This window comes from Erythrolamprus reginae, chromosome Z, assembly GCF_031021105.1.
Source record: "Erythrolamprus reginae isolate rEryReg1 chromosome Z, rEryReg1.hap1, whole genome shotgun sequence".
In the NCBI taxonomy this organism is placed as follows: Eukaryota; Metazoa; Chordata; class Lepidosauria; order Squamata; family Dipsadidae; genus Erythrolamprus; species Erythrolamprus reginae.
Window position 1 is genome coordinate 83,404,608 of NC_091963.1, and position 25,736 is coordinate 83,430,343.

The following is a 25,736-nucleotide window of genomic DNA, read 5'->3' on the forward strand; positions in this document are numbered from 1 at the left end:
CTCCGCGTGCCCCATTTTCTGCCTCTGCATCAAGTTTTTAACCTTATTTTCTGCCTCTGTGTGGCCTATTTTCTTCCTGTTCCAGGTGGTGGGGATCAAAATCGGTGGAAAATGAGACACGGAGAGGCAAAAAAATGGAATGTGGTAATAGGCAATGGCAATCCCTGCAGCCTGAAACAACTGATGGTCAATCCAACCGACAATCAACTGCTTGTGTTAATCAGGCTGTGCTGAAGTTAAAACTGGCTGTTTGCTGCAAGGAGGCAAATTGCTGGGAGAAAGAAGTCAAAGGGTGGGGTCCTGCAGGTCAGTGGGGCAACATTCAGTGTATACAAGGCAGCCAAATTTTCACCCTCTGTTGGGGGGGGGGAGAGTGGGTTTTATACTCAAAAAAATACAGTAAATCATAAGGAAACAATGCAAGTGTTGAGCAAGATTATATCATTTGTGGAAAATAAATATACAATCATATTTGATGTACAGTGGTCCCTTGACCTTCACGGGGGATACGTTCCATGACCGCCCGTGAAAGTCAAATTTCCACGAAGTAGAGATGCTCCCTTCCTTCCTTCCTCCCCCTCTCTCCTCCATTCCTAGTTTTACTTACCCCCAGAACCCACAGGGGCAATGGGGTGGCAAGCTGGGGGCTTTGCTGCACTCGCTGCTGGCTTCTCCCATGGCAGCGGCAGCAACACCGGTGCTCAGGGTTATGGCAGGGGAAGGGGAAGATCAAGGGAAGAGGGATCCAGGCCAGGACTCGAAACTGGGATTCCAGGTTGGTCAGCTGAGAGGTCGGACGCTAGCACTAAGGGAGATGGCTTAGGTGGGTGGGGGAAGAAGAGGTGGTAGCGGTGGGCAGCACTAAGCGACGGTGGCAGAAAAATAGGCTGCAAGAATTAAAGGGGAGGGATTGGGAGGCTGGGGCGGAAGCAGAGCTTTTATTTAAAGAAGCGGGACAGCTGGTGTGGGGGGAAGGAGGAGAATTAAAATGCACAGTACTGTATATTGGGTGGCCATGGGAAAACATTCAAATGTTCAAAAAAACCGCAGAGTATTTTTTCCATTAATATTTTTTGAAAACCCGTGGTATAGCCTTTCTGCGAAAGTCAGACCTGCGAAAGTCAAGGGAGCACTGTATTATCATATTACAATCATATAAATATATTTATTTTATTTATTTATTTATTTATTCGATTTTTATGCTGCCCTTCTCCTTAGGTTTACAACATGTTAGCAATAGCACTTTTTAACAGAGCCAGCTTATTGCCCCCACAATCCAGGAACTCATATGATGGAAAGATAATACTGTAATTCTGTTTCAGTAAATAACCAAGAAAACTGGAAGTAGCACATAAAAATGTCAAATGCCCAAAATATTCTGGTATACTAAATTACTTAAAACAATTGTAAAAAGTTAACAATCACAGTTGTGATAAAAATGTTTATTGCATAACTTTTTATATTAATATAAAAGCCAATTTGCTGATATTGCCGCAGCCAAGGGAGAAAAACATAATACTGCAAGAACATATATTAACATAGGAAATAAATTAAGCAATTTTAAAATTATTATATACTATAAAAATGTGGTTTCTGGGAAAGTTATTTAAATGTCATATAATCATTTTGACACTATTACTGTCTGAATTTCTCTAAATTATATAATAATCATTAAATTTTTGTGAAAAGAAAAGAACTTTAAAGATCAAACCTAGGGGAAAAAATCTATGAAATAATAAGTTCCAGAGGAAATTGAGTACTCATATAAATAGTTCATCATCCAGTGCTGATGAACTGGATAAATGCTACTTTCCCATCCTAAAAAAGAGGCTTCTGAATGTGCCTTCTCTAAGACACACTGCTCAGTTATGAAGGAGCAAAGACTTCTCTCAACCTTGTAAACTACATGTTACTGAGCTATAATGAGGCTATACCTCTAATCTTAGCATTTAACTAGATTTTCAAAGACAAAGTGAAGCCTTTGCTGTTGTTCCTCTTCACCTACTACATTACTGGAAATTCTTGGAGCTTCACTGTCTTGACTGAACTGAATAAACAGAATTAGTCCAAAGTCTTTAGTCCTATTTAAGTGACTCTAGCCTGGAAATAGCATTTCTTCTTGTACCAATATTTCACTGGTAGTTTTAAATCTCAAAATGTGATAAGCTTTAAGTTATGATTTTAGACAAATATTATCCTCTTCCTCATAAATGACAAGGAGTCATCATTTCTGCATGGCTTTTGAGTCAAAGTATCCTTTTTTGGACACTTATACTTTCCCCATGAGGTCTGACAAGTGAGTATTCGTAGTTCCACTTTTAAATTTAAAGTAAAAACAAAATCACACCCGACTCAAGTTTTAAAATTTAAGTTCAAAGGAATGGTAAATGTTTAGGGCTTAGTCCTGTTCTGCAGAAGTGTTACAAGCTTTTCAGCAGCAAAGCAGATTAAGATATGTTATGGTGATGAAAATTAGTAAAGTGAGAACTGTTTGTAGCAACCTTATAATATATATTCTGAGGTTTTTTTAAATTTCCGGGTCTCAAACTTCATAGTCGAAATGTTTCTTTTGGCAATGAATTGCAAAGATGGATATAACTGATCAAGGATGCAGCATTTAGAAAGATTAAAAAAGTAAACCATAAAATAAATGAGTGTATATATTCCCGTAGGACTTACACTAAGATAAATGATAGTATTGAATGAATTTGTATTGTAACTCACTTTTTGGGCTCTGGATACTTTATGTGATAAAACACTTTGTTGATATTGATACTGTATTTATGGTATACAATATTTGTTCTGATACTAAACTCATACCATCAAAATCAGTCACTAGATTTGGTATGCTTAATGGCTTAACGTGTCATTGTATCTTATTGAATGCACTGCAGTTAAAGAAACTGGTTTAGCCATGGCTAATCCATACATTTTCCAAATGGTTGCAAACAGAATCAGCTTTTGGTGATGGCACAATTATAGAGTCATACAGGAGTCATGGTGATTAGAATACAGTATTGTAGGATAATTCATGCCTGACTAAGTGGCTTATTGACTAAGACACTGAGTTTGTCGATCAGAAAAGTCGGCAGTTCGGTGGTTCAAATGCCTAGTATAGGTCTCCTGCATTAGCAAGGGGTTGGACTAGATAACTTCCAAAGTTCGTTCCAACTCTGTTACTGTTAATTAATTCTGCCCAGAGCCTGGAGTTTGATCCTGACTGGTTCAAAGTTGACTCATCCTTCCATCCTTCTGAGGCCAGTGAAATACAGTATTTTACCTGTACAGTAGGTACATCTGTAAATGCTTTTATGAAATCATCTTCATCAACAGCACCAGCACCTCCTTCCTTGGTAGTGCCTGCAAGCAATAAAAGTTATCACAGCCAAAAGTTATCATATTTTTTTTAGCAATTACAAGACTAAATTGAGTTTTGAAGGAAAAAAGTTACATGACAAGGTAATATGTTTTTACACTGAATATTGGGTCCATATATGAATTTAAATAATTTGCATAATTTCTGCTACCATTCCACTGATGTCACTTATTAAATGAAATGCTTAAATATGAATGAAGCAACAAAAATGAAAGCATCCATAGCTATAAGGAACAAAAACAACAACATAAGATCAGAGTCATCACAAAATGAACAAGTTTTTAATAAAATGAAAAATATCTATAAATATTGTATAAAGGTAAAAAAAAATTCAAACATTCACAAGATGTCAACTTATTGAATAAAAGAATATATTTGGGGGGGGGGTATAAATGTTTTATTGTTTTTCACACCCTACAGAGATTCCAATTTACATGCCTCAAATCAACATATAATACAATATAATATGAAATGCCAAATTTCTTAATCAAATTAATCAAATTTTTCTAATTATTTATCCAATTATTTCTTGTATATATCATTCATCCTGTGTTACCTCCTTTCCAAATGCTATCATCCGAATTTTAGATAATGTTCTTTGCTTTCATTTATATTTAAAGTGCTATAGCTATCTAGATTTCTCTTGTATATTTGCTATTTTTCATAACTGTCCCATCGTGCTTCAGTCCCTTTCTAACGTTCTTAGAAAACATAGTCCTACTTTCATTTGAAAAAAACCCTCATTTTATCATAGCTGCCCTTAACAATAGAAAATATCCAAATTCACATCTCTTTAAAAGCCCAGGAAGGAAGAAAAATAAAAAAAAATTAAAAAGGAAAAAGGAAAAAAAGAAAGAAAGAAAGAAAGAGTGGAAAAAAGAATGAAAAGAAGAAACACTATTCATACCGTATCTTAATCTATACATAGGAGGAAGGGTTGCTGTTAGAAATTTTAAAATACATTTCCTACTCAATTCATTTATTTCACTTCTTTCATTATATCAGTATATCATTTCTACTTTAACAGATCAAAATCAAGTATTAATATTCTTCCCTAATGTAGATATTTTCCACTGCCGTTCTTAGTGTGATCATTATTATTATTATTATTATTATTTATTAGATTTGTATGCCACCCCTCTCCGTAGACTCGGGGTGGCTAATCTTCCCTAATCTACAAACCCCCACTGCAAATCCCAGCAAAATAATCTTCCCTAATCTGTGTGTCACTGTCATATCAGTGCAATAATCTTCCCTATTCTAATTAGCACTGCAGTGCCATAATCTAAATGCAGTGCCATAATCTTCCTTAATCTATATATTTCCCTAATCTATATATTATCCCTAATTCTAAATATCTTCCACTATCGAACTCAATGTGATAATCTTCCCTAATCTATTGATTTTAACTCTTTGTTGTTTCAACTGTCTTTTCTTATAATGCCTAACATAATTAGTGCTAGTTATTATCCCATATTAATCCTACTCCTGTTATTGTAACTCTCCTCCCTTTTCTTTTCTCCCTTCCTCCCACTTTGTTTATCACCATAAATCAAATAACCAATTTATAATTCAATCAATCAGATTAATAAAAAAAGAGAGTGCAAAGAAGAAAAGAGAAAAAAAGGTCATCCAAAAATAAGCATAATCATTGTCAAATATCTCACCTATATTATACGCAATGATCAAAGCTATTTTCAATTTTTTTTCATTTATAAGCCATTAAATTTTCTCCTCATATAATTCTACCATTATATAGAGAGTATATATATGTTTTCATTGATAAGCTCCCATAAGATTAAAATGTTATGGTGAAACTGAAAAACAATATTTTTTTCATATGCCATAGGTAGTCCTTGACTTAACAACCACCTTTGAACTCCAAATTTCTGTTGCTATGTAAAACAGCTCTTAAATAAATTTTCCTTCATTTTTCAACTTTTCTTGCCACAATTGTTACCTGAATTGCTATAGTTGTTAAAATAGTAACATGGTTATTAAGTGAATTTAGCTTTCCCATTGACTTTCCATGTCAGAAATTGCAACACCTGATTCTGTCACACTACAACTATTATAAATAGATGCCTGTGCTGTCCCGAGAGACAGAGTTGGACTGTATTTAGGGATGTCTCTTTAAGATATTGCCTTAGGGGAAATGTAGTGAAATTGCACTCTGGGTAATGTAGTTTTACATGTGACCACATTTGTGTATTCCTATTGGCTCTGATTCAGGATGAGGAGTAATTGGAGAGAACATTCCAGAGGGTCTTTGTCTTCACTCTCTCACTAAACCAGCCAGCATGTAGATGCTACACCTAGAGGCTGGGTCAATTCAACCTCTTTTTATCTGCACAATAGGAAAGATTATACTGCAGACGAATCGCATCATAACTGTGAGTTATTGTGAGAATGCCTGTAATAAAATGATCTGTGATACCTTATTGTGCTGAGTTATTTGACTGGGAAAGGTTGAGCTTATACCAGAACAATGCCAGTTGATAGGCATCTGAATTTTGATTATATGATCACCAGGATGCAGCAATGGTCCAATAAATGTGAAGGTCATCACTTTTTTCAGTGTTGCTATAACTCTGAATGGTCACTAAATGAATGGTTGTAAGTTGAGAATTATTTATAAGCAAACTGGAGAGCAATAAGTACAAAAAGCTTGGTTAAATAATGATATATCATAATTGTCCCAAAACTGCTCTTCCAAGAGGCAACTAGATTTTCTTGTTTTTCTCTGAAGATACTTCAATTCTCATGCAAGAAGCTTCTTCAGCTCTGACTGGATAGTAGGGAATGGAAGGATTTATATTCCTTGCAGACAGCTGGTCATTTGAATTTTTTTTAGAGCATAAGTGTCCACTTGCAGAGCTTTCAAGTTGCCATAAGCGTCACATAATGTATCATGATATTTTTTGCCTTTGCGGAGCCGGTATGGGCATGGCCTATATGTGACACATCTGGCCCAAAGGTTTGACACCTTTGTTTTAGGCCACTTAGATGTTTTTGTATGTCCTCAGGGTCACCTGAGTAGTGCAAATGTATATGGAGCCTTCTTGAAATAATTGTGGATGTAGATTGGAGATAGATGATGTTATATCCCACACATTGGCCTTTTTGACCCTCTTTCAAACCAGTGGTCCTCTCTGTTCAAAATATAGACTCTGCTGTCTTCCAAAGAGTGACCTTTGCCTTTTAAATGCAGATGGACTGCTGAATCTTGTACTGGTGGATTTGTTCTTCTATGTTGTGCCATGCGTGTCAAGGTTGATCCATTTTTGAAATGCCTTTTCGCTATTCAAACTTTCCAAAGAACTGGAAGGAGGGAAAGGAAGAAAGAACGCAGACCTGCTAGAGATAGACCATGAAAGCCAAGAACCCACCAAGGCCACTGATGCAGGTGTCTGACAGAAAAGTGAATACAGTAATACCTCATCTTACGAACTTAATTGGTTCCAGGAGGAGGTTCATAAGGTGAAAAGTTCGTAAGATGAAACAATGTTTCCCATAGGAATCAATGGAAAAGCCAATAATCCGTGCAAGCCTATTAGGAAAATCCAAAACATTAAGGCTTTAAAAAAAAAAAGCTGCCGGCAGACGAAGCTGAGGCGAAGGAGTGGGAAGAGTGACAGCGAGAGGTGGCAAGAGGTGGCAGTCCCAACGAAGCAAGGCGAAAAGAGCCTCTCTTGAGCTCCATGGGTCTTTCCCTCCCATTTTTGCTCACCCTGTCCTGATCATTTCCCCCACACCTTTCTCCTCTCTTGATTTCCATGGGTCCCTCCCGTTTTTGCTCACCCTGCCCTGCTCATTTTTCCCACACCTTTCTCTTCTCTTGATCTCCATGGGTCCCTCGCGTTTTTGCTCACCCTGTCCTGATCATTTTCCCCACACCTTTCTCCTCTCTTGATCTCCATGGGTCCCTCCCGTTTTTGCCCTCACTGTTCTGCTCATTTTCCCCACACCTTTCTCCTCTCTTGATCTCCATGGTTCCCTCCCGTTTTTGCCCACACTGTCCTGATCATTTTCCCCACACCTTTCTCCTCTCTTGAGCTCCATGGGTCCCTCCCATTTTTGCCCACCCCACTCTCCTCATCTCCCCCACACCTTTCTCCCCTCTTGAGCTCCATGAGCCTTTTCTTCCCATTTTTTCCCACCCTATTCTGCACATCTCCCCCACACCTTTCTCCTTCCTTGAGCTCTATGAGTCTTTTCTTCCCATTTTTTCCCCACCCCACTCTCCTCATCTCCCCCACACCTTTCTCCTCCCTTGAGCTCCATGTGTCTTTTCTTCCTGTTTTTGTCCCCCCTACTCTGCCCATTTTTTCGATCCTGGGATTACCCTCCTGGGATTTCCCTACAGCATCGCATTTTTGCGGAAGTCTGGAGGTGGGGTTTCCCATGGAAGGGAGTCTCAGGGGATCCCAGGATCGCAAAAACTGGCGCTTGGCTTGCAATGAAAGTCTGGAGGCGGGGCATCCCAGCAGCAGCGGCAGGTTCGTAAGGTGAAAAAAGTTCGTAAGAAGAGGCAAAAAAATTCCAAACCCTGGATTCATATCTCAAAAAGTTCATATGACGAGGGGTTCGTATCAGGAGGTACCAATGTAGTTCTCAAAACAAGATAATGATTCATAATTGTGACTAACTAAGGGTAGGGAGAAAGAAAGCTATTGTTTACCTATGCATGCATTTTGTAGGAAAAACCAAAGTTAGCTTTGATTCTTCTGTACTGGAATTGTGCATAAAGGTCACTAGTTGGACATTGACATTAAACTAACTCTCCTTTATCAACCCCAGTACAGCCTACTCAATCACCTCTGAGAGTGCTGTGAGTGGAGAAAAGAAGATGTCTGGTAGAGAGTAAAAATCAAATGTCATGCCGCACCAGAGTCTTAATCTATGGTGGAAGATGAGCTGGAACAAAAACTGAGAGTGACTGAGAGGGAAGTTCTGTTGCCTTTGGAAGAAACTGGGGAAGAGGAGAGTCAGTTCAGGCAAGACTGTTCAGAATTAATAAGGCCTGCCGGCCGGGAGGAACAGAAGCAGGATAAACAGGAAAGAAAAAGCTCAGATGAGGAGCAAGAACCATCCCCTCCTGATGCAAAGATTCAGAAAGTGTAAAGAAGGTGTGATCAGCACAGACAGAGCAGGCTTAAGCAGGCGGGCAAGGAGAGTGCCTGCCCAGCTTCACCACCACACTTGGGGAATGAGACTTAAGAGGATGCCATGGGAAAGGTCATTTGTTGGGAACAAATTCTGAGTTTCTGAAATGTTTCGTGCCAGTGTTTGAACTTTCCATGAGTCCTTGCATTTTTTTTTGGCTTTCTGCACTAATTATCTTTTGCTCCCTGAACTCCTTGCTTTGCTCTTGTTTTGCCAAATACATTTGGGATTTATTGCCATGAAGTCTTGGTACAGAAAGTGCTGAGTGGGATTAATTGCAGTCAGAGGCTGCTAGAGTTTTTTGGAGACATTTGTTATCACTCGTTATTTGTTATCACTCTGCTCTGGAACTTGCCAGAAACATGGGAGATTTGGAGCAATAAAGGGGCGATTTGAACTGCTAGCTGTTTGTGTTATCTCTATGCTGTTATCTCTATTCTTTGCCTTGGGTCATCACAGCAGAGGCACAGTACAGTCCCTATAAAAGAGGGGCCAGTAGAAACTCTAGTGGACTCTGGAACGCAAGTGGTTGTGACTCAATCCAAGGGGTGAGCAGAGGAAACTGAGCAGCCGCCAATGCAAGAGGAAGGAGCTGCAACCAGAGCCCTACTTCTCGAATTGAAGGAACCAAGATGTGTCACAGTGGGAAAGGTCACTGAGGCAAGTTTCCAATGATCCCACTGGGGGTGGTTGTGACTTGTGGACCAAAGTGGAAAGACAAGAGGGCCATGGTGTGGGAGGAACTGACAGACTGGAAATACCTGAAATCATGCTGTAGTCCTTCAGTGGAAAAACTGAGAGGTTCATTTGAGTAGAGATGTGGTGGAATGGTATCAACACACCAGGAACTGGAATCTGTACATCCCCAAGGTATAACCATATTGATGGATCCAATAACCATGAAACAGGTAGCCACCAAAAAAACCATCTGATTTGTGGTAGCCTCAAAAATGGCAGAGAAAGTGATACTGGAGCTATTGTAATTGAAAAAAAATGGAATTGATGGAATGAGTGGTGGCACTTATAGGTGAGGACCAAAGGATTAGAGCTAGCAGGAAAACCAAGCAGAATAGCCCAAGCATGAATGAAAGGGAAAGGGAGGGCTGAGCCAGTCAATGCCCTAGCTGAAGCCAGACAACCCAGCCAAGTACAGGGACCTGGTAATAGTGTTCAGTAAGAAGGAGTTCTCCCTCCTCCTCATCCCATAGATTGTGTAATTGAGATATTACTGGATGTAAAACTACCTAAGCCAAAGACATACACGATGACCCCTTATGGAGATAGAGGAGTTAAGGAATTTTGTGGACAAGAACCTGACTAATGGATTTATCCAGCCTGCAAAATCCTGTATGGCAGCCTTTGTGCTTTCCAAGAAGGATGGGTCTATGAGACTGCTGGTAGCTTTCTGTGGAATTAATGGTCTGTGTGTTGAGAACATGTACCCACTCCCATTGTGAAAGACATGCTACCTGTCTAAAGGGATACCTGTCTAAAGGGAAGGTATTCATCGAATTGAACTTGAGGGAAGCATATTACTGAGTAAGGATTAAGTAAGGGGACAAGTGGAAAACAGCCTTCAATTACCCCAGAATACTACCAGTTCCAAGTGATGCTGTTCAGACTGCAGGGACCCCAGCAGTGTTCATGCAATTGAAAAGCATTTATAGAAGAGGGGTACTTGTGTATCTGAACGACATCCTCATCTATTCTGAAAAGATAGAAGATAAAGTGAAGTTAGTATTGGAGGTGCTAAGGAAACTCCTAGATGCCAAACTATCAAAATGTGGTTTTCATAAAACAAGCCTGGATCTAATATCAAGTGAGGGAGTAGAAATGGACCCTGGGAAGATGAAGTCAATACTGGAGTGGGAGCCCCCCACCAAATCAGGAAGCAACTGCAAAGTTTCTTCTACTAGCAGTTAATTCCATCATTTGCCCAAATTACTTTGCAGAACACTGAACTGATAAAAATGGGGAAGAGAGTAAACCCTAAACCCAGTTAGCCAATGAACTGGACCATAGAGTGCCAAGCTGCTTCTGAGAAGCTCAAGTGACAGTTTGCTGCCGAACCGATCCTTATGAACCCAAACCCAGATGTTCATCATACAAGGTGACACTAATAAATTAGCAGTGGGGGCTAGTACTATTTTTTTAAAAAAAAATCAAAAGAAGCTGCATCCACGTGCTTACATAACGCATCCATAGTGCCCGTAATGATGGGCAGTTCCTATAAAGTAAGTAAGTAAGTAAGTAAGTAAGTAAAGGAGGAAGGAAGGAAGGAAGGAAGGAAGGAAGGAAAGAAGGACGATCTCATTTGAACAGACCACAAAAATTTACTCACTGATGATCCTGAGGAAGCTTTCTCCAAAGCAAGTAAATTGGGCTCAATACTTTAACCAATTCAATTTTATTGTTAAGTACTTGCCTGGTGGGAATTTTTTTTGGCAGATGTACTCTCCCAGATGCCTCAATACAAAAGCACCTGGGATGTGATAGTTAATTCTATTATTTATTTATTTTATTCGATTTTTATGCCGCCCTTTTCCTTAGACTCAGGGCGGCTTGCAACATGTTAGCAATAGCACTTTTTAACAGAGCCAGCCTATTGCCCCCACAACAGTCCTCATTTTACCCACCTCGGAAGGATGGAAGGCTGAGTCAACCTTGAGCCGGTGATGAGATTTGAACCGCTGATGTTCAGATCTGCAGTCAGATTCAGTGGCCTGCAGTATAGCACTCTACCTGCTGCGCCACCCCGGCTCATCCCCTCCAACCAGCTGGCAGCAAAAACCTCAGAAAGCGGCAGTCTTCTAGGCACCTCCCTGATGCCTGATGAGGAATTCACTCATCCACTGAAAGAAGTCTTACAAGAAGATGAGTGTCTTAAAGCTTATTGGGAGAAACTGACAATGAGGGAGAATTTGGCCTGGAAGGGAGACAAACTGGCCAGTCTGAGAACCCAGATCTTACATTAGTCAGAATGTTAAATCAGCTAGCCACTTTGGGTTTGTAAAGATTTTCCATCTTGCCAGTAGGCAGTTCTGGTGGCCTAAGATGAAAAAGGATATAGATAGCTATGTTATGAGCTACCCAGTATGTATGTCCATGAAATGAATGCCAGGAAAAACAACTGTAGCAGGTTGCTGACCTTAGCCAGCCATGGGAAGAGATTGCAATAGGTTTTATTTTGGAATTGCCAGAGTGAGGGAAGCACAGTGATGTTAACTGTAATGGACTTATTTTCAAAGCAAGAGAAGCTTGGGAAAAGGTACATAAAGTTTTAGCAAACGAGGGAGAATAACAAAAGAAACAAACAGAACAGAAGAGAGCTCACCCAGAGGGAGTTTAAGATTGGGGATAAAGTATACGTGTACACAAGGTACTTGAAATTAATGCAACCCTGTAAAAAACTGGGTTCTAAATAGATCCTTTCCCATTCTGCATATCATTAACTCGGTTACAGTGATGGTAAGGTGCCAAAATTATTAACTGAAAGTTCCCCTGATATTCCATTGTAGTCTGTTGAAACTTGTTAAAGGCTCCAACTTGAGACCCATTGAATGGAAACACCACCTCCTCAGAAGATCTAATCATTATGAAAGTAACAGAATCCTAGATTCAAGGTACTATAAGAGGAAATTGTAATATCTGGTACCATGGAAGGGGTACCTATGTCAGAAGCAGAGGAAAGAGCAAGATGTGAAATCTTATCAGTTAGTGAGAAGGTTTCATAGAAAACACCCATGAAAATCAGCACAAGAAATAAAGACTCAAAGAATATGAGTAATGATAATAATCTATGCTTGAAATCTTTCTAGGTCTCCCTTTTTCCACAGAGGGTCGGCATATCAAGAATGAACTGCTTGTGAAATATTTAGGCCTTATCACTATTCAAACTTGCCAAAGAACTGGGCGTGGGGTGGGGTGTGGAGAGAAAGAATGCAGATGCGCAAGAGATAGACTGGAAAAGCCAAGAACCCATTAGGGCCGCTGATGCAGGTGTCTGACAGAAAAGTGATTAGTTCTCAAAACAAAATAACAATACATACTGTATTTTTGGGAGTATAAGATGCATCTTTTTCCTCCCTAAAGAGGCTGAAAATTCAGGTGCGTCTTATACTCTGAATGCAGCTTTTTTTGGAAGATTTTTCCCCCCAGCTCTAACTAGGTGCTAACGATCTTCCCAGCTCTTATCTTGCAGGTTCTTTCATCTTTACTGTCTATGAAGAATGTTTTCCAAGCTCTAAGTCTTTGCAGCGCACCCCAGGACTTCCAGCCCCAGCAAATCAACCCCTGCGCACTTTAGCACCATCATACTTCTCGCCATCAGCCCAAACCCCCTGCAGAACCCAGCTTACCCTGCCACTAGCCGAACTATCAACCAAGGCTTGGAGCCATCTGAAGCTTGTAAGCCACCGCAGAGCTATCCCAAAGCTCTCTGCCACAACAGAAGAGTGAGTGAAAGAGAGAGGCCAGGGAGTGAGGTGAATAACCCTTAAAACATTACCAGACAGTGTGTGTGAGAGCTACCTAGCTGTAAACATCCCTCCAAGTTTCTATCTTTTGAAAAACAGACCAAGCCATAATCTTTTGAACAGTTCCAGGAGTTCTGTTAACAACAAAAGGACTTGTAAGCGCTCCATTCAAAAGGGAAAGTAGAAAGTAAAAATAGAGGGGTGAAAGTAAAGAGCGAATCCCAGGAGACTCAAAAATCTTCTAAACAGAGATTTAACTAAACAAAGGCTGCAATCACCTTCTCCACAAACACCCTAATCATCAGAGCCAGTGTCATCAGAAACAGTGATAGGAGAAGTGTAAGTGCTGCTATCATTTGGTCTCTGCATCAGCTTTTGGAACCAGCTAAAAGCAAAAAGCCAAGGATTCTTGAATCGTAATCTCTACTCTTCCAAAGATTTTCCCTTCACATCCATTTTTTAAGCTGTCACCATTATAGAGAAATACAAATTCCTCCCAACATCTCACCCACAGATCTATTAACATCTCAAAGCAGTATCCAGGCTCTCAAAGCATCACCCAGTAAAATTCCATTTCCTGCTCCTCTGCACTAAAAATTCCACTGCCTCATTCCATTGCTTTCCCTACCACTCACCATACAATAAAGCTACAAATCACTGTCTCTGAGCCACAGACCAGCTATGCCAAGTAAAAAAAAGACACAAAACCTTCATTCAAAAGATTCAAGCAATAACTCATGCTTTATATGCAAAAACACATACATCAAATGTCAAACCTGCAATAATTCTGCTCACCACTCTTGCCTAAACATAAATAACCAGATAGCCACCTTTCTCCATGGGAACTCTTCATTTTTTAATCTCTGTGTTAACTGTACCTCAAAATTAGAGATCCTCAACAACCTGTCTGAAGATACATTGGAAACAACTTCCAAAACACATGAAACACTGATGGAAAGCATAGAACCACCCCTACTATCCATGGAAAAAAACATCCAAGTGCTGTTAAACGCAAAACCTCCAAGCCTTATCCCCTCTACCTCTACCATTCCACCTCCACCTAACTATACTAGCACTACTCCAACGCATCCGCTCTCGGGAACTATGGGCGAACTCAGGAGACATTGTGACCAAGGTGAAACTAACCTCTACATTGACTACCACTCTGATTGCATCAGGACCAAAACTCACAACCCTCCCTTCATCTCCAAACCCACTGTCCCTCCTCAACCATCCCACACTTCTCCACCCGCCATCCCTCATATACAAACGGACCTCTCCAGCACTTCAAGCAACGAATAGAAAAGCGCGCCTCTTACTACCTCATTTCAATCCAATTTCAACTCAACTCAATCCTATCTCACCCCTGATCACAAATTCAATCTCAAATGTAAACTAATCAATGCAAGAAGTATAATCAACAAGTTGTCTGAATTCCTCTTCCTACTTGACACCAACTTATTTGATATAATCTTTGTTTGTGAAACATGGCTGAATTCTTCCTATCCTGATTCCTTCATCACGCAAAGTAACTACCTGGTTTTCCGGTCTGACCATGAATCCCGCAGAGGGGGTGGTGTAGCTATATTCTACAAAAGCTCACTCAATCTAAAAAACATTCAAGTAGCATATAATCTTATCCTCCCTGAAACCTTAGTTTGTGATATTTCCCTCAACACTACACTCCATTTCCTACTGTGCTACAGAGCTCCAAACTACGACATTACCCATGCAACAAAATTAACCTCCCTACTAACTTGGGCAACATCCTGCCCCCATCCCATTATCTTCCTTGGTGACCTCAACCTACCACACATCAACTAGACACTAAACGAATGCGCCACTGAACCTATACATACCGCCATTTATAACGCCATCACCAGCCTAGAACTGGAACAATTAGTATCAAACAATACCAGACTCAACAACTATCTCAACTTCACACTCTGCAACAGCAAAAGTGCTATTTATGGATTGCATACAAAAGAACCCTTCTCCAACAGCGACCACAGTACGATCAACTTCAACCTCAACCTACATCATCTTAACACTCACCAGAATAACGTGGCTCCTAAGCACAATTTTAGGAAAGCCAACTATGAACTCATAGATGCCAATCTATCAATCCTTAACTGGCAATCCTTGTTCTCTAACTGCATCACCATTGATGATCTCTACAATATGTTCTTACTCCAAGTCAAAAGACTTATAGAACTACATGTACCACTCACTTCTTCCAAAGGTAAACAAAAAAATAACATACCTGTCTCGATAAAGAAACTACAAACCAAAAAAAGATCCCTCTGGCGTAGAAACAAAAAAAGCCCAGTAACCAACTTTAAAGTCTGCTACAAAAGCATATGCCAACTAATAAAAGCAAAATGCCTCAACTATCACAGCAAACAAGAAGAAAACCTCCTTCGAACCAAATCTAACCGAGCTTTCTACAACTTCGTCAACCACAAACTCAATGACTCCAGACCTATTCCACCTCTCGTAGGACCCAATAACGAAGAATACCATGATGACCCATCCAAAGCTAACCTCTTCAACTCCTTTTTTGGCTCTGTTTTTGTTAACAGTAATGGCTCATCCCCCATATTCACAAATCGCACCCCAAACTCACTAAAAAACCTAACCCAAATCATCTTCACTGTAGACCACGTCGAAAAAGCAATCCGTGACCTCAAACCTTCCCTATCTGCCGGAACAGACGGTCTCTGTGCATACTTCCTAAGAAAACTTTCTTCTGCTCTAGCTGAACCCCTAAGCATTATCTTCCAAAAATCCTTCAGGACTAGCACGCTCCCCAAGCTGTGGTCAAAAGCAGTAGTCATCCCCATTTTCAAAAAAGGAGATCCTTCACTAGTGGACAACTACAGACCTATATCTCTTTGTTGCGTCCCTTGTAAAATCATGGAATCAATTATAAATCGATCAATCACCCTTTACTTAGAATCTAATAACCTACTCTCAAACAAACAATTTGGATTCAGAAAGAAACTATCCTGCAACCTACAACTACTTCACTGCAAAAACATTTGGACTACCCACCTAGATCAAGGAAAATCCATTGATGCAATTTATATTGACTTTTGCAAAGCCTTCGACTCAGTGGTCCACGACAAACTACTCCTAAAACTCAAATCCTATGGTATCTCAGGACTCCTCCATGACTGGATTACTGCATTCCTGTCAAACAGGCAACACATTGTCAAAATTGGAAGCACCATTTCCACCCCCGTCCCTGTCATAAGCGGCGTTCCCCAGGGAAGCGTACTAGGTACTACTCTCTTCATTCATCAATGACCTCTGTGACCATATCGTAAGCAACTGTGTTCTTTTTGGTGACGATGTAAAACTGTTCTTTTCCTTTTTTTAATGTTTATTGGATATTTACAGAAGTATAAAACAATACACTGACATAACAGATTGTTCAAGGATTGTGAGTACAATCATCATTTTTCAGTCACATCAAACATACACCCATCCTCCCCCCTCCCTATCCCAGCTGCCAGCTTGCAGCTATGCTTTAAATTTATTTTCCCGGTGTTATGTATCAGCGAAATCCTCTATCTATACATTTATACAGTTGTTTATCTCAGTTTTTCTTTTCTAACTATTGTATTTTGTATTATTATTGTCATAATTATAATTAATTTTAATCTCTAAAAAGGAATCAGCGAATGAATAAAATATTACTTTTTCTCTATTTGTGATGTTTTTGTGTATCCAAGTTTGTGTATTTAGCTGTGTTTTATTTGGTCGTAACTTTTTTATTCAATTGGGGTTTTTCTTCTCTCTCTCCCTGACATTAATCCAGTTGTAGACATTGTCCCAAGTATCTGTTTCTTGTGTTTTCATATTGTTTTTCAGTTTTTGCGTTAAAGAGTCAAATTCAGCACAGTCTAGCATTTTCTTAATCAGATCTCTATCTGTTGGTACTTCTTCTTTTTTCCAATTTTGGGCTATAGTGATTCTATTCGCTGTTATAATATGTTGAATTAGGTAATATTCTTTTTTCTTGAATTTTGCATCTATTATCCACAATAAGAAAATCTCTGGTTTGAATTAAAGGTTAATTTTTGTGATTTCATAGATCCAGCTTCTAATTTTAATCCATAATGTTTTTATTTTTTGACATGTCCACCACATATGGAAAAAGGTTCCGTTCTTGTTTGCGCATCTCCAGCAGTTTGGTTTAGTTTTAGGAAAAATTTGGGCTAGTCTTGATGGTGACATATGCCACCTGTAGAACATTTTTATAGTGTTTTCTTTATATGCTACTGATTTAGTAATTTTATAGTTCTTTTTCCAAATTGTTTCCCATTGTTCGATGTAGATATTGTATCCAAAATTCCTTGCCCAGCTCGTCATTGAACCTTTTACTATTTCCGTTTCCATTTCATAGTTTATTAGGTAATTATATTTTTTTGTTATAAAGTTTTTTCCCCCTCCTAATATTAATTTATCGAAAGTTGTGTCTTTTGTCAATATTCCTTCATTTTTCATATCTTTTTGCCACTTTGAATGTATTAACATATTTTGTTTATATTTTGTTCCGCTAGCTCTTCTCTTGTTTTAATATTACCTTCTATATTTAATAATTGATTATAAGTTATCATCTTTTTTAATTCCATGACGTTCGGGTGTGTGAGAGCTTCCAAACTGGAGTACCATCTAGGTATTTTTGTATAATGATCTTTTTTTATTTTTAGCCATGTAGTTATTAAAGCATCTCTAATCATGTGGTTTTTGAAAAGTATGATGGGATTTTTTGATGTTGGTTCCATAAAATGTTGTGCCAGCCAGAAAGCATATCATGACCTTCTAGTGCTAGTAATCTTTCAGCTTTAATATCTATCCAGTCTTTGATCCAGAGGAGTATAGTTGCGTGGTAATAAATTTTAAAATCAGGTAGACCCAAACCACCTTGTTTAATTTTATCCTGTAACCATTTCAATCTTATTCTGGGCCTTTTGTTATTCCATATAAATTTGGAGATGATTTTGTTTAATTTATTTAAAAAGTGGTTGTCTAATTTTATCGGAATTGTTTGGAAAAAGTATAAGAATTTTGGCAAAATTGACATTTTGATCGAAATTTGTAATTTGTTCCAGTCCTTTAATTGTTTTTCCGTTGTTTTCAATAGTTTTTCGTAATTATTTTCTTTAATGGTACTACATTTTTTTGTTAGTGAGATCCCTAGGTATTTCACTGTTTTAGCAATTTTGATTTTCAAAATTTCTTCCAGGGTTTTTTCTTGTTCTTTATTCATATTTTTCGTTATAATTTTAGTTTTTTGAATATTTATTTTTAGACCTGCTACTTTGCCAAAATCCTCCACTTCCTCCATTATGTGTTTCCCTGCATCTAATGGGTTTTCTAATATGAAGACTAAATCGTCTGCATATGCTTGCAGCTTAAACTCCTGGCCTTTGATTTTCAGCCCTCTTATTTTTGCATTGGATCTGATCTGCCTTAACATAGTTTCTGTGGCAAAGATGTACAGTAAAGGGAATAGTGGGCAGCCTTGGCAAACCCCTTTTTCAATTTGAAATTTGTCAGTTATGTCCCCGTTGATTGCAATTCTTGTATATTGTTTATGATAAATTGTCTCGATCATAGTAATAAATTTGGAGCCAAATTTCATTTGTTTTGTTAATTCCGTCATAAATCCCCAATTTAGATTATCAAATGCTTTTTGGGCGTGTAAAAAAATAAGAGCCAATTGCTTATCCGAGTGATTTTCGTAAAATTCTAAGACGTCCAATATTATCCTTGTATTATTTCTGATGTATCTGCCAGGTAGGAAACCATTTTGATCAGGATGTATCCTGTTATTTAGAATTACTTTTAATCTGCTTGCCATGATACTCATGAAAATTTTATAGTCCACGTTCAACAGGGATATGGGTCTGTAATTTTGGATTTTATGTTTCTCTGATTCGTTTTTAGGTATTAGACTCATGATTGCCTCCACCCAGGAGTTGGGTATTAAACCTTTTTCTAGCACTTCATTGTATAATATTAGTAGGAGATCTCCTAGATCAATAGAGAATTCTTTATAGAATTCACAGGGAATACCGTCGGGACCTGGGGATTTATTATTTTTCAAATTTTTTATTGTTTCCTCCAGTTCCATCATCGTAATTTCTTTGTTTAACATTTTTTGTTCACTATCAGTCAATTCTCCCAGTTCAGATTTTCTTATGTATGCCTTTTGTTCCTCTAATGATTTTATTTCTTTTTTATATAATTCTTTATAATAGTTAGTGGCAATTTGTTTTTTTTCTTCTATCGTGGTATATCTATCTCCTTTATCGTCCTCTAAAGATTGGATATATCGCTCTTTTTCTTCTTTTTTAAGTTTGTAGGCTAATCATCTACCCGGTTTGTTTGCGTTTTCAAAATAGTCTTGCTTAGCCCTTTTTAATTTCCATGTTAGATCATCCTGAGTTATTAAATTAATTTGATGTTTTAATTTATCTTTTTCCTCTTTTAGTTTATCATTTGAGATGTCTTGTTGCAGATCGGTTTCTAATTGTTTAATTTTCCTTTGGTAATCTTTAATTCTTTGGTTTTTGATTTTCTTTACTTTAGCAGAATATGAAATAGTGATCCCCCTTATGTATGCTTTTAAAGTGTCCCATTGGTTTTGTGTAGAGATCTCTTCATTACAATTATCTTTAAGGAAAAAAGTTAGTTCCTTTTTTACCTGATTAGTATAATCTTTTTCTATAAGTAGTAGCTGATTTAGGGACCATTTTAGAAAATCTTTTTTGGGTTCTCTTATCTTAATTATAATTGGGTGGTGATCTGCCCATATATTGGGTCCGATCTCCACTTGTTCTATACATTTATCCATATCTAGATCTCCCCAAGCCATATCTATCCTCGACCATGATTGTTGTGGAGAGAAGATAGAAGGCCTAGAAGCAAAAATGGAATCTGTTCAAGATGCGGTCAACAATCACAAACTCAGAATCAGAAACATGGAAGCCAAAATAACCAAAACTGATAACAACATTGTTCTTGCCGAGGGACGACTGAAGGTGGAAAACAAGGAGCTGGAAGGGGCCATCGCGGTACTGGAGATGGAAAAATCTTCTTACTACCTCTGCTTCCAAAATGTACCTGAACAGGCGGATGAAGACCTAACTACCAAAATGGTGAAGATATTAACTGACAACCTACAAATAGACGAGGACGAAGTGAGGAACCACATTGATGAGGTCTTTAGAATTCAAACCAACTACGCCAAAAAAAACAAAGTTCCAAGAGAGGTACATATTCGTTTTACAAAAAAACCAGCAAGAGATGCAATTTATAGAAGCACCAGAAACGAACAAATATTGTATAACGATAGAGAGATAACTATATTAAAACAGATACCAAAGAGAATAAGAGAGAGGCGTAGAGAATTTCACTTTTTCACAGCTAAATTGATGAGGAAAGAAATACCTTTCAGATGGCTAATTCCAGAGGGATTATTGATAACCTGGAAAGGCAAAAAATTTAAAATTGACTCATTCGAAAAAGCTGACAATTTCATCTCTCAACACTTGGAGCAGACCAGACTGGAAGAAAGTGAACAAAGGCAACAAAGCTTAGAAAGAGAGAAAGAACTTAGCCTAAGAGAAGAAAACAGAGTGATAACAAGGGCGACAGCAAAAAAGCAATAGAAAGAAAATACCACAACACCTACAAATAAATAAAGAAAGAAAGAAAAGGAACTTCAACAAATGAATAAATAAAGAGTTAAACAAACAGTTTTAAAGAGCAAAAAGAGATAAATAAACTAAGAAAAGAAAACAAACACATCTAAATAAATTAAACAAAAAAAAATGAAATTTCTCAAAATATTTTCAGTCAATATAAATGGGTTAAACTCAACTATCAAAAGAAAACAAACGATGATCAAACTCCAGAAAGAAGAAGCAGACATAATTTGTCTGCAAGAAACGCACATTAGATCACAAGATCAGAATCTACTGCAAAATTAAAAACTAGGAAAATTGTTTATGGCATTAGCTGATACAAAAAAAAAGAGGAATAGCTATTTAAGTAAGAGAGAGATTACAACCGGAATTAGTTTACGCAGACCCAGACGGAAGAATTCTTAATCTGAAAATTAAAATGGACAAAAACCCGCAGTCTTGATGGTGATATATGCCCCAAACACAAACCAATCAGAATTCTATCAAAAAATAAATGACCAAATAACACAATTAGAAGGAAAAAATATCTGTTTGATAGGAGACTTTAATGCAATTCATAACACACAAAAGGATTATAAAACCGTAAAGAGAAAAGCCCAGGATAGGAAAATTCTACCTAACAAATTTTTCAAAATGGTAAGAAAGCTCAATCTGTTAGACTTATGGAGAGAAAGGCATCAGGGGAACATGGAATATACCTTTTTCTCAACCCCACAGCAATCATGGTCAAGGATAGATATGGCTTGGGGAGATCTGGATATGGATAAGTGTATAGAGCAAGTGGAAATTGGACCCAATATATGGGCAGATCACCACCCAATTATAATTAAGATAAGAGAACCTAAAAAAGATTTTCTAAAATGGTCCCTTAATCAGTTACTACTTATAGAAAAAGATTACATTGATCAGGTAAAAAACGAACTAACCTTTTTCCTCAAGGACAATTGGAATGAAGATACTTCTCCACAAAACCCATGGGACACCTTAAAAGCATACATAAGAGGGATCACTATTTCATACTCCGCTATCGGGCATTCCTAAAACATATGCATAAACACTCCTTTATCTTGACACCCATGCCAACAATTCCCCCTGACATTCTGCTGAAAGTGTGCGAGTTGAACGGGAGTAAAATACTACTTATGTAATATTTTCCTTCTCATTTCCCTGATTCTTATATTTTTAATTTTCCTTATATTTTCTACTATATTTTCCAGCTCTTGTACTTCTACTTGTGTCTCATTTTGCCACCATTTAGTCAATCCTTCAATCGTGTTCCCATCTGACTGCACTAGCAATTTATATATATTGGTTGCTTGCGCCTTTATACCCTCACTTTTTTCTCTTATTATTTTCTCTAACCCTATCTCTTCCCTCAATAGTACTTCTTTATTCTCCTTTTCGTTAAGATATTTACATATTGCATTTATTTGTAGCCACCTTCCCTTACCTAACCACCATTCTATAGGGTTTCTATCCTTCTCATATAACTGTTCTATCCTAGTTATCCCTCTTCCCTTCAACTCTCCTATAACCCTATTTAAATTTGTTTCATTATCTCTATTTATTACATAAAGCGATGACAGTTTAGATTTATATAATCCTATTTTCCCCTGCCATTTTTTCCAAATTTCCATAGTCCCTTTCATGGGGCCTATTAATTTACCTAAGTCGCTCCTGTTCCACTTTGTAAAGTTAATTCTCTATTCTTCATCCCGTTTATCTGTTTTTCCAATTTTACCCATTTGTTTTCACATAATTGCAACTCCATTAACCTTTCCATTTGAAAAGCTTCCGTATACAGCTCCAAACAAGGAACTCCCCATCCCCCCTCTTTTTCATTCGCAATTAACCACTTTTTCCTTATTCTTGGTCTCTTATCTTCTTCAATCCAATAATTAAGTTTTTTGTTCCACTCTTTAACCTTACATGCCGATAGCCCCCCCGACAGCACCTGAAATAGGTACATCATTTTGGGACCTATCATCATTTTTAAAGCTCTTATTTTAGAAAGTCTCCTTAGCTTTTTCTCTTTCCAGCTCCTCATCTGTTTCAACATTTTCCTCCATATTAATCTATAATTCATCTCCTCAATTTTCACTGGGCTTTTCAATAACCAAATTCCCAAATATTTTATTTTTTTAAGTCCTAATTTCAACCCTGATTTCTTTCCTGATTTCTAGCTGCTCTCTCGGACCTGTATTTAAACACATAATCTCTGATTTTTCCATATTAACCGACAGTCCCAATTCCTGTTTAAACATAAAATATTTATTATACCTTTAATCATCTCCATTGGGGTCTGGGTCAATATAATTGCATCATCTGCAAATAAATTTATTTTCATTTCTAATTCCCCTATTCTATTTCCTGCCCAGGTGTTATCTTGTCTTATCTTATTAGCTAAGATCTCTATTGCTATTACAAATAATTTTGGAGATAAAGGACATCCCTGCTTGGTGCCGTTTAACATTTTAATACTCTGCGTTCATTGTCCATTCACTCTTATATACGCTTCATTCCCTTTATAAATCTCTTTTATAATTTCACAAAAAATTGTCCCCATATTTAGTTCATTATATAATTTATATAAATAGCTATGGTTAACTTTATCGAATGCTTTATACACATCTAATTTCAAAATTCCCAATTTCCTTTTAGTAACGGTAGCATGGTGCATCACATTTATTACATTTCTAATTGGTTCGCTTATTTTCCTTCCCTACACGAATTCATATTGATCCTCTTCAATTATTTTTGGTAAAATATTTTCTAATCTATTTGCCAATATTTTCATAAATATTTTATAATCCTGATTTGCCAAACTGATTGGACGGTAAGACCCAGGCTCTTTTAAATCTTGACCCATCCTCGGAATAGTAACAATTTCTGAAAGCTTCCATGTCTGCGGGATATCACGATTTAACAATATATTATTGAACAGTTTCCGCAAATGCGGCAACAATACATTTACATAGGTTTTATAAAATTCCCCTGTAAACCCATCCGGGCCCGGTGCTTTGGCTTGTTTTAACCCTTTAATTACTCTAGCAATTTCATCTTGTGTAATTTCTGCGTTCAAGATTTGTTTATCTTCTTCACTTACTATTTTCCCAACCTTGAGGACTCCTATCTTCACTTATTTATTTATTTATTTATTTATTTATTTATTTATTTATTACTTAGATTTGTATGCCGCCCCTCTTCGCAGACTCGGGGCGGCTCACAGCATAGCACAACAATTTATAACAAATCTAAATATAATTTAAAATATTTAAAAGAACCCCATTTTGCTAACACACACACACTCAAACATACCATACATAAATTGTACATGCCCGGGGGAGGTGTTTCAGTTCCCCCATGCCTGACGACAAAGGTGGGTTTTAAGGAGTTTACGGAAGGCAGGGAGAGTAGGGGCAGTTCTGATCTCCGGGGGGAGTTGGTTCCAGAGGGTCGGGGCCACCACAGAGAAGGCTCTTCCCCTGGGGCCCGCCAACCGACATTGTTTAGTTGACGGGACCCAGAGAAGGCCCACTCTGTGGGACCTAATCGGTCGCTGGGATTCGTGCGGCAGAAGGCGGTCTCTGAGATATTCTGGTCCAGTGCCATGAAGGGCTTTAAAGGTCATAACCAACACTTTGAATTGTGACCAGAAATTGATCGGCAGCCAATGCAGGCTGCGGAGTGATGGTGAAACATGGGCATACCTAGGTAAGCCCATGACCGCTCTCGCAGCTGCATTCTGCACGATCTGAAGTTTCCGAACACTTTTCAAAGGTAGCCCCATGTAGAGAGCATTACAGTAGTCGAACCTCGAGGTGATGAGGGCATGAGTGACTGTGAGCAATGAGTCCCGGTCCAGATAGGGCCGCAACTGGTGCACCAGGCGAACCTGGGCAAACGCCCCCCTCACCACAGCTGAAAGATGGTTCTCTAATGTGAGCTGTGGATCGAGGAGGACGCCCAAGTTGCGGACCCTCTCCGAGGGGGTCAATGATCCCCCCCCAGGGTAATGGACGGACAGATGGGATTGTCCTTGGGAGGCAAAACCCACAGCCACTCCGTCTTATCAGGGTTGAGTTTGAGTCTGTTGACACCCATCCAGGCCCCAACAGCCTCCAGACACCGGCACATCACTTCCACTGCTTCATTGACTGGACTTCACTTGCTCCTCTTTATACAAATCTTCATAATATTTCCCCATTGTCTTCTCTAACTGCTCATTACCATATCTAACCACTCCACTAGTATCTCTCAATGCTAAAATACATGATTTTTCTTTCCTCTTCTTCAGATATCTCGCCATTTGCTGCATTGATCTTGTCCCCCAGCTCTGTATTTTTTGTCGCATCATCATTCTAATCTTGTTCCATTTGATCTCATCATACACCATCAGTTGTTTCTTTTTCAATTTCAATAAACTATTCCAATCTCTATTTTTAGTTAATCTTAACTGCTTTTGTATCAAATCTATTTCCCTTATCTTCCTTTCCCTCTCTCTACCCCACCTCTTCCTAATATCTGCTTCCATACATTGTCCCCTCATAATAAAAGCCTTACATGCATCCCACACAATTGATTGATTAATACCACCCGCATCATTAATTCTAAAATATTCAGATAACTCTGTTTGCAATTTCTCTTTATCTTGTTCACTAGCAGTTAGAACTGCATTATATCTCCAAATTCTTTGATTGCGTTCCTGACCCATTTCCAATTCTGCCAATAGTGGGGCATGATCTGATAACCAAATACTTTTAATATCTACTTTTTTAACTTGTATATTGCCCCCCCATTCATTAATATATAGCCTATGCAGCTAAATGTATCATATCTTGCTGAATAATATGTAGTTCTGTTTGAAATATCTGCATGAAGATCCACCATATTAAGTGTTTAAATGTAACATCCTGCTGTTTGCAATCCCATTTGTTAATTGCATATTAAAATCTCCTGCCAAAAAAGTTGAGCCCTCCATAAAGTTGTCTAACTTCC

General features: G+C 38.2%; 1 protein-coding gene across 1 annotated transcript in view; it reads right to left on the reverse strand.

Moving 5' to 3' along the window:
- The window catches only part of CLASP2 (cytoplasmic linker associated protein 2), an 817,644-nt gene that overhangs the window by 512,830 nt on the left and 279,078 nt on the right, over positions 1-25,736 (reverse strand). The window contains exon 7 of the mRNA XM_070727408.1: positions 3,281-3,360. Coding sequence (XP_070583509.1) covers positions 3,281-3,360 — 80 coding nt within the window. The remainder of the gene's footprint in view (positions 1-3,280; positions 3,361-25,736) is intronic.